At 39.8% G+C, this 10,716-nt stretch overlaps 1 protein-coding gene across 7 annotated transcripts in view; it reads right to left on the reverse strand.

Annotated features, from left to right (window-relative positions):
• ANO4 (anoctamin 4) overlaps window positions 1-10,716 on the reverse strand; it is a 390,977-nt gene that overhangs the window by 39,775 nt on the left and 340,486 nt on the right. For all 7 annotated transcript variants that reach the window (XM_074402350.1, XM_010340214.3, XM_074402349.1 and 4 more), the window contains 3 exons: window positions 10,623-10,705; window positions 6,223-6,363; window positions 3,248-3,412 (listed from right to left, as the gene is read on the reverse strand). In XM_074402350.1, the coding sequence (XP_074258451.1) occupies window positions 3,248-3,412; window positions 6,223-6,363; window positions 10,623-10,705 (389 nt within the window). The remainder of the gene's footprint in view (window positions 1-3,247; window positions 3,413-6,222; window positions 6,364-10,622; window positions 10,706-10,716) is intronic.

Raw genomic sequence — 10,716 nt, forward strand, 5'->3', positions numbered from 1 at the left:
TTAGCAATCTTATGTTATTCTAGTTTGACGTTGGCTGGAAATCAGAGTACCAAAGATGTTCATGTTATATCTAAAATAAATGAAAAACCATGAGGACATCCCTAAGAATAGTATGTGTTAGCTTTAGAGTGTGAACTCTACCTCATCCATGTTGGCTAGTTTGAAACACTCTGGGAGATAAAAGATGTAAAAAACCTAGCAGCCTAGCTCCCAGCATGTAGCAGGTGCTTTGTAACATCAGCAACTGGGTACTTTGGCCACTTGCTACGCTCTCGTCTTCATTTTGAGTTTGTTTACTTCCTCTTTTCTTGGCTGTGGCTGTGTCTTGAAGTACAGATTGTTGGATCAATGATTTCCAGTTAAAATGAAGTGTTTTACTCTGACAACACTGGCACCTGTTCGAAACATATGGGCAAGTGTGTATTTCCGGATTCACTTCCTGTACATAGGCATTTATTTCTTAAGAAGATGTATAAATTAAATTTTAAGACACTGGAGGAAAGAGATGATAACAATACAGTAGGCATTAATTCACTGCATCCAAACGAGATACAGATCATTTCATCTATGGCCGTTTGGTTAATTTCACAAGGAATCAGTCTCCACCAACAATGTATATTCACAATTAACACAGACTGAGTCCTGATGGAGAGTTAAAAGGGGGAGATATAGGGAGTGCTAATCAACTACTTTCAACTTCCACTTACTAAGCTGTCATACAAACATCACATCAAAATGATCAGCAGCTGCCTCTTTTTTTACTTCTGAGTTTTGAAACTTTTTTTCCTAAAATAATAAAGATATTTTATGTATTTTAATACTAATGAGCTATCTGCATTTAATTGGTTCAGTGATTACTAGTTCACTTAGGAATCATAAATTAAGTTCTTTGTTAATTGGGTAAGTTGAATTCTCTTAGGAATCACTCAAGGTTTATTTGTTATGGAATTCAGAATTGCTTAAAGAACTAGAAATGACAAGCTAAATAGATAAAACTTTATGGATAATAGTATTAAACTAGTTGGCCTTTGGAAAATCCTTTTCTAATGATGTAAGCCTTTCAGCATTATGGCCCAGATTTAAGATACAGTATAAATAAGGACGGGAAAACTATAATTAATTGAACATCTACTCCATGCCTAACTAGTATGCTTGGCACTCTGTGTATATTATTTACAGTACAAACTTTTAAGGTCAGCATTTTTTTTTTTTTTTTTTTTTTTGAGACAGGTCCTTGCTCTGTTACCCAGGCTAGGGTTCAGTGGTGCAGTCATGACTTACTGCAGCCATAAACTCTGAGGCTTAAGTGATCATCCCATCTCAGCCTCCCAAGTACCTAGGAATACAGTTGTGCCACCTGGCTAATTTTTTTTTTTTTTTTTAGACATGGGGGGCTGGGATTACAGGCATGAGCCACAGTGCCTCGCCATATTTTTATGTATAGGTTGACCTCAACAGCTGACCGTGTCAGGCACTACCTTTTGTTCTAAAAAAAATAGCAACAACAATTTACAGAGCATCTACTATGTGCCAGGTTCTAGTTCAGGCTCTCGGGAATAACGACAGTGAAAAAAAAAACAAACCAACAAAATAGGGAAAAGATTCCACCCTTATGGACCTACATTCCAAAGGAAATGGCAGATAATAAACAAAATAAATAAGTAAAATATATTGCATATTAGGTGGTGATAAATGCTATGGAGAAAACGCAGGCAAGAGGATGGAAAATTGTCAGATAGCAGGAGTGGGCGGCAATGTAAAATAGAGTGACCAGGGAAGCATTTACTAGAGAAGTGACATTTGAACAAAGACTGGAAGGAGGGGAGGGAGTAAGCGACGCAGACCCTGTGGGAGTAAAAGGCTCCAGGCAGAGAGAGCAGCAAATAAAACAGGCCTGGGGTGAGCGCACTGAAAGGACAAGTGTGGCTGGAGCAGGTGAATCATGGTGAGTAAGGGAAAAGATGAGGTCAGAGATGTCACACAGGCGAGATGAGCAAGTGCCTGCGAGGCCACTGTATAGATGTGCAGTTGTACTCTGACGGAAAGGAAAGCCACGACACCATGTGGACACAGGAGCCATGTAAATTGACTTACATGTAAGAAGCTCTCTCTGGCTTCCGAGTTGAGCCTAGACTGAAGGAAGCAATGTGGACGCTGGGAGACCAGTTAGGAAGCTGCTGCAATAATCTCCATAAGAGACACTGCAGACTTGGGCCAGGGTGGGACCTTGGGACGTACAGAAAGTGATCAAATTCTGGATACATTTGGACAGCCAGAGAAATAGAGGAGTCTGGGAGAATGCCAAGACTTTTAGTCTGAGCGAGTACAATAAGGAAGGCTGTGTGGAGAGAAGATGGGGAATTGGTTTGAAAGTGTTAGGCTGAAATGGTCATGTAGACAGTTTAACACATGAGTTTGAGGATTCAGGAAAGAAATCTGGGCTGAAATATGCCATCTGAAAAAGCCTGGAAATCAACAAAAGCAATATGTACCAGCTTGAGAGTTTCCTTCCAGGGTTATATCAAGGAATGCTTTGGGTTTTGTTTTTGTATTTTTTTGAGAAAGGGTCTCTGTCTGTCACTCAGGCTGAGTGCATTGGCACTGTCACTGCTCACTGAAGCCTTCACTTTCCTGAATCAAGTGATCTTCCTACCTCAGCACCCCCAAAGCAGCTGGGACTACAGGTGTGCACCACCATGATCAGCTATTTTTTTTTTTTTTTTGTAGAGGCAAGGTCCCACTATGTTACCCAGGTTGGTCTTGAACTCCCGGGCTCAAGTGGTCCTCTGGCCTCAGCCTCCCAAAATGCTAGTATTGTAGGCATGACCCCTGTATCCAGCTAGGAATGCTTTGGATACTATCTTCCTATCACTGGTAATCAAAAAGAAATGGGAAGCAACATTACAAAGCTGTGTCACAGGTTCTGAGTGCTCTAAATTCTTTGTCTAAATTTACTTAAGGAATATACGATATTATCTTGTTAGATAAATAAGGGAACTAATATTTAGAGAGGTTATGTGCTTTTTCCAATCTTACCCTGTAGAAAATCCTGGACTCTAGATTTGAATCAAGACTTTTAAGCCCCTGGACCCAAGTGCATCTTCATTGCCAGGCACTTGGCTGCCAGGACATCAGTGCTATGTGAATGACCCACCTCTCTGAGGCCAGATCCCCAGCAACAGAAGAAAACTATCACATGCAGCCCACACATTTTGATCCATTTGGCTAGGCACTGCAGCTCACTTACCACGTTCAGCAACATAATGATACAAAAGTTGATGCACACAGCAGTCCCTGTGGTTGCAACCTGAGAGTTATTCCTGATTAACGCCCACTTAAAGGCAGCAAAAGTGCTGACAGTCACCACTCGGTAAATGACGATCCCGAACACGGCAGCAATCACCACGCAGATCTGGCAGGAAGACAAGACACCCAGTGAAACCCTTGGTAAAATGTTACAGGAGGAAGATTCACATTCCTGGAACATCCTCGGATGGGAAAAGGAAGTAATGCCGTGGCAGTACTGCTCAAGAGACCTCAATCAAATGTGTACTTTTAACTGTGGTTAATACTTTCTCTTGTCTTTTTCTATTTTCTTTCTTATTAAAATAAAAGAACTACATTGCTCGAAAGTTGAGAATCTGCATAAGCTATGGGATAACACTTTTTAATGCAGAATATACATCGAGCAGATGGATAAATACTCATATGGAAATCCTATCATGTCACTCTTCTGTTTAAACTTGTTTACTGGTTTCTTATTATTCTAGGATAAAAGGAAAACCCTTACGTGGCCTGTAAGACACTCTCTAGCCTTTTTGGTCTCCATTCCTCCTTCCTTCTGGAGCCCCCACAGCTTCTCTCATTACATCAAATGGGCTAAGCACCCTTGATCATCAAGATTATTTCCTTTGCCTATAATGCTTACTCACCCAATCTCTTGCCAAACACACACACGTGTGCATGTACACACGCACAAACACACACACACACACAGCCTAGTTAACACCTACTCATCTTTATTCACTTCTCAGCTCAAATACCACTTCATAATAAAAGCTTTTCATGACTCCCAGACTATTTGTTGTTGGTGTCGTCATATGGTACCCGTACCACACAGGTACATCTTTTTTCAGGACACTACTTATAATTTCTAACAATCTGACTATTCTGTCTCTCCTACTAGAATCTAAGCTCCATGAGGACAGGTATGGAGTCTGTTTGGCTCACATGGTTTCCACAACACCTAAGCATAATTACACATGCACAGTAAGTGCTCAGTTATTTGTAGTTGAGTGAGCCAACTCTGTGATAGGTACATATCTTGTTAATCTGATAGTCACACAGACTGAAGCATCTTTCCCTGAAGATTTCATGGCATTTGAGAACAATACAGCATACATTCTTTCTCATTGAAATACAGTTGTCCCTCAGTATGCTCATGAGAGATTGGTCCAGAACCACCCCCCAATACCACAATACCAAAATCCAAAGATGCTCAAGTCCCCTCTTTAGAATAGTATAGTGTTTGCATATAACCTGTACATAACCTCTTATATACTTTAAATCATCTCTAGATTACTTATAATACCTGATACAAAGTAAATGTTATATAAATAGCTATACAGTATTATATAGGAAATAATGACATGTAGTTGTACATGTTCAGTACAGCCACAACCATCCTTTTATTTAAAAAATAATTTCCATCTATGGTTGGTTGAATTCATAGATGCAGAACCCACAGACACATAGGGCCTACTTTAATGCAAATCTGAGACTCCAAAAAGTTTTGTGACTTTTATTAGGTGACTCACCTAATATTAATATGTCTTAGAGACCTTAACCCACTTAATTATCAAAGGCTAGACCTTGAAGCCAGGCCTCAGGAAGGCCTCTGCTGATTTAGAGATTCCTTTCTTCACAAAAGCATTCCTCTGTTTTGCACAAAATTTATTTTCTGCTTACTTTTAAGGGAGATATGTTTTAAAAGCTCAAGTACAAGTCCCACCTTAGACTGGTCAAAATAATAACAAAATAAACAAAAACCTGTCCAGATCTTAATGGTAGTGCTGTTGATCAGGAGACAGGTAAAATCTTTGCTGAAATCCAGACAAGGATGGCAATGAGGTAGGAAGGACAGGGGCTGAATTCAAAGTCAGAGGACAGATCAGAGCCCTAGCTCAGGTATCACCCAGCAGCCTGACCTTGGAAAAGCTTGTCCTCTCCATAACTCCAACCTTCCGTGTTCCAGGTTCCCCAACCATATAACAGGAAAAGCTTAATCAATGACTATGGGTCTTTATAAGAAACAAGACAATAAATATGAATATGTACATGGAAGGCAAATCATGACAAAATTGCTTTCAAAGCAATATTGGTAGACAGGCATGAATTTGAATGTTGGTCTGAGCCAAGGAGTCTGGGTAAGCTGCTCAGCCTTCATCTCCCCAGTTTCTTCCCTAATGAAAGAGAGTAGACTGTCTCGATTTGCTACAGTCTTATCCTTCCTACTCTTAACAGTCTAGGCATATATTTATACACTCATCATTTGAGAAAAAGGAAAGGAGGATTTCAGAAAAATCTGCATATGTTTTGTTTGGTAATTATAGTGTTAATGCTAAGACTGCTTTTTAGGAAAAGCTAACAACTCAGGTCTGTTTTTCAAACTGACATGATCATTAGTGAGTCAGGAAATTAATTTTAGGAGATTAATCTGTCATTAAAAAATAGACTATAATAAAACAAAATCAGAGCTTATTGCATATTATAAAGGTGAGCACTGTTTTACTTAAATTGCCTTATATATATATTTGCTTGGCATATTCAGGGTTGTGACAAAGGATGTATTTCTGACTGCATGGGCGTGGTGAGGAGTTTGAAAAACACTGTTGTGTACCCTGTCTCACACTTTTGGCTCCTTTCAGCATCACATAGTAGAATATGGTAAGATAAAAGAATATCAGATTAGAGGGTCTCAGCTCTTAGCTACCTACTGGCTGACCTTGGGCAAACCCCATAACCTTTTGGAGTCTCAGTTGTTCCATCTGTAATATGGGGATAGTAATACCATCCCTGACCACCAAATGGAGTTACTGTGAGGAATAAATAACATAAAGTGCAAAAATATTTTATAGAACTCTGCAAATGCCCCACATGATTACTGTTATTGTGCTATAGGTTTGTACTTAATGAGAAATATATTTTTTTTAAGTTTCAGACCATAAAAAATATTCCAGATGCAGAAACGATAAGTCTGCTGCATTTATCTGTAAATGCTTGATAAGGTTCTGGTTTTCCAGAAATGGGATTCATCCGTTCTTTCTTGGAATACTTGGCTTCAAACTGGGGTCGTATTTCTTCCTAAAGGACAAGCAGACACATTTTAATGAACTAAAGATGTGCTCACAAAATAAGAAAAGAAATATCATTTTACCCCACCATAAAACAGAGTCCACAGCTGCCACACTAATTAGTCAACCAATGAGGTGGACTTGGGTGCCCAGGCTTAAATGTTTGAAAATTGGCCACTTGAAGAAAATCTAAGAATGAAGATCAAGATCTACTATTGTCAAAAGCAAAGAAATTTGGACTAATAGTTACATTTCTCTGTTATCTTATAAAACTATGCTTGAAGAAAAAAAAAACCTTGAGAATAGTATTTTAAAAGGGACAAGCTGTCCTGTCCTAATGGTTTGGAACAACTAATAAGCTTTTACTTTTATTACCAGAGAGTGATAAGGGACACCAGGACAAAGAAGGCTTCTCTACAGGAAAATATTCAAAATCTATTTTGTAAGTTATAATGACAATATAATTCTTAGTTTTCTCCTGCAATTATTTTTTGCATTTTTATATTCAGTTCACTAAAAACATGGTGAATATACTTTTTAATAAGCTCATATAGGAGTCATTCATCTTTAATCAATAAACTTTAAGTATATTTTTAATTCTTAATTGAAAACAAGGTAAGCATCTTTCAAAACCAGCTAAAAGCAAGGTTCCTCCAATTCTAAATCAAACTGAGATTTTATTTCATTTATCTGAGCCTCATCTGAATGTGAAAATCTTCTGACTAAAAAGCAATTATGGGATTAGAAAAAGGCAATCAGCAAGAGGGTACACTGATGTGGTTCCTGTTAATTAAGCATGCATTATGTTTTAGAGTTTCGGGAGAAGATGGCAAATGAGCAGAAACTCTGCTGAAATGGAGACTGAGTTAATCCAGGCAGAAATGGTCAAGACTCGGATGAAGGTAGTGACAGAAAGCAAAGAACGAGCTGACAGAAGAGAGGTCAGGGGGAGTGAGCCCAGTTTGGTAGCAGCCTGCCCATGTAGCATGAAGGGTGGCCTTCACATGGCTCAGCCTGTCTCCTGCTACAGAATTAGCTCAAGGCTGGACTTCCCTCAGAAGGTCATGGGGAAGATTAGCAGGGGATACATTAAAAGCAGGCTCTGCCTTTCATTTATTTTAGGCAGTTACACTTGAGGAGATAAACATAGCAGACCCAGAAACTTCTGCTTCTTTGGGAAGCTTTCCATTTATTAGAGTTTAACTGTTTAGCATCAAGAGGCCTTGAGCTAGTCATCCAGAAACTAAGGCCAATCATGGAAACAAGTCTGTGTTCCTGGGTGTATCAGTCCATTTTCATACTGCTATGAAGAAATGCCCAAGACTGGGTAAGTTATAAAGAAAAAGAAGGGTAACGGACTCACAGTTCCACATGGCTGGAAAGGCCTCACAGTCATGATGGAAGGCAAAGAAGGAGCAAGGACACATCTTACATGGTGGCAGGCAAGAGAGAGCATGTGCAGGGGATGTCCCCTTTATAAAACCATCAGATCTATGAAACTTACTCACTATCACGAGAACAGTACAGGAAAAACCCACTCCCATGGTTCAATTACCTCCCACCAGGTCCATCCCCAACACATGGGAATTACGGAAGCTACAATTCAAGTTGAGATTTGGGTGGGGACACAACCAAACCTCATGACTGGGTATTATAGGCCAAATTATGTCCTGGTTCCCCCAAATTCATCTGCTGAAGTCTTAACTCCCACTATCAAATGTGACCATATGTAGAAACAGATTTTTTATGAAGATAATTAGGTTCAAATGAGGTCATTACAGTGGACTCTACTCTAATATGACTGGTGTCTTTATAAGAAGAGGAAATTTGGACACAGAGACACCTAGGGGGAAGATGATGTGAAGACACAGGGAGAAGATGGCCATCTATAAACCAAGAAGAGAGGCCTAGAACGCATCTTTCCCTGTTGGTTCTCAGAAAGAACCAACTCTGTTGACACCTTGTCTTGGACTTCTAGCCTCCAGAACTGTGGATCATGTAAATTTCTATTGTTGAAGCCACCCGGTCTGTAGTACTTTGTTATGGCAGCTCTGACAAACTAATGTGTGAGGTTGCCCCAGAAGGTCTGCAGTGAGTCTGGGTATTTCTGCACAATAAGGTGGAAACAACAGGCTAGAAGTGAGGCATTTCCACAAGGAATCCCAAGCTGGGATTGGCTACATATGTAGGCTTCTGTACAAAGGTATGCAGAGTGACAGGACAATTCAGCACTCCACGCTTTTTATCAGGGGCCGGGAAGACAAAAGGTTCCAGACTTATAAGGGATATATACTTTTTCCTGAAGGGTGTCCACATCATGGGCCCACCACAAATACCAACAGTCATTGTAGATTGATTTGGTCTAAGTTACTCAAATAAGGACAGAAGGGAAAATTTAGTCCCACTTCTTTTCACTAGAGATTTTTAAAGTCCAAAGGTGAAATAAATTGCCCAAGGTGACTATGAGGAAATAACATTTTCCATCCCACTGGAAATTGTTCCCATAAACGCATGTAACCAGAAACAGTGGAATGGCGCACATAAAAGGAAGTTCTGAATACAGCCCGGCTGCTACCAATAGATGCTATAGTCATTGGGGAAGCTTCTTCAAACCTAGGTGTATGTGTGTGTATCTAGGTTCTAGGTATATATACATACATACACACACATACCTAGAACCTATATAAAAGAAATATATATATATATGTATATATATATATATACACATACATATATATATATACATGCATACACATATATATTATATATACATTTATTTATTTATTTATTTGAGGCAGAGTCTCACTCTGTCACTCAGGCTGAAGTGCAGTGGTGCAATCTTGGCTCACTGCAACCTCTGCCTTCTGAGTTCAAGTGATTCTTGTGCCTCAGCCTCCCAAGTAGCTGGGATCACAGGTGCATGACACTACACTCAGCTAATTTTTGTGTTTTTAGTAGCAATGAGGTTTCACCATGTTGGCCAAGCTGGTCTTGAACTCCTGGCCTGAAGTGGTACCCCCGCCTTGGCCTCCCAAAATACTGGGATTACAGGCATGAGCCACCATGCCTGGCCTGGAGAATATTTATAAAAACATGAGAGAAAGCCTTATCAGGAGAAGAAGGATTGTTGAAAACCCCAGTATCATGTATCAAAACCTCCTGTTGTACACCTTAAGTACATGCAAAAACCAAACCAAACCAAACCAGAAAACTACCCAAACATGTTTATGGGATAAAGGGAACAGGCAGCCATTCAGGAGGCATAGTTTGAAGGAAACGAACAAAAACAAAAACACCTCTCAGAATTACTTCCCCCACCACCAAGCCTACCACAAGGCTAAAATTCTCATTGTTCATATTTTTAAAAATTTCCTTTTGATATATAAAAATATATACATGTGTTCCCTCCAAGGAAAATACATAGTAATACCACATGATCACATTGTACATATATGAGTAGTCTATCTGATTTACTGGCACAGCAAGGCTCTGAGGAAATGAGACTCAGGAGGGGTAAGAGATAGTGAACGAGTGGGAGGAAAGGGGAGCTGAGGTCCGGACCAACTGTCAAGGGAAGCAGGGTCTAAGGGGAGAACGTGGTGACCATGCCCAGTGTGGGTACTTGAGACTTCCGACAGGAATGGGGCAAGAAGAGAGAATCAGAACCAGACAGGTCAGGAGAGGCACAATGGACTGGCCTAGCAGATGCTCAGGGAGAGTGATGGGACTGAGTTGCCCTTCCTTGGCAGTTTTGTCTAGAGTCAGCCCTCAATTTAGCCATATCTCTTCAAGGTGGCCAATTCAGAGTGGATTCTCCTCAGCATTAAACACCTGATGTCATACTTCACAGCCTGTGCACAACGGGGCACTGTCCTGGGCACTGGTCACAGACACATTGCCTTGGGCTAATTCTCTTGGAAGGATTGCTTACACATACCTGGAGATGTAAAATGAATGCTCTTTTTCTGCTGAAGTTAAAAAAAAAGATTATTTTTATGAAAATGAAGAAAAAAAAGACACCACCAATTCTTCTGGTGCTTCTACCTACAAGTGAAATTCTTAATCAAGGTATTTTATTCCACTAAGGAATCAAAAATTTAAATAAAATTTGTCAGTCCCTTTTTATTTTGCTTGAAATTTTCTGAAAAGAAAATTGAAAATGCTTCATGAGCACACCTGACTTCACAGAACAGAGAGTGATGATTCAAGGAGACCATGTGGTTCTGGGTTATTTGCTTTTTAAAAAATTCTGAGATAAATGATACGAACCTCCTCTTCTTCCCAGTCTATCAAATCCCAGTCATAAGCAATTACTGCTCGCCGTCTTTTCCAAAACTCCAGGAAAACTGTTGCTGGAACAAGC

This window comes from Saimiri boliviensis, chromosome 7 (assembly GCF_048565385.1).
Source record: "Saimiri boliviensis isolate mSaiBol1 chromosome 7, mSaiBol1.pri, whole genome shotgun sequence".
Taxonomy (NCBI): domain Eukaryota; kingdom Metazoa; phylum Chordata; class Mammalia; order Primates; family Cebidae; genus Saimiri; species Saimiri boliviensis.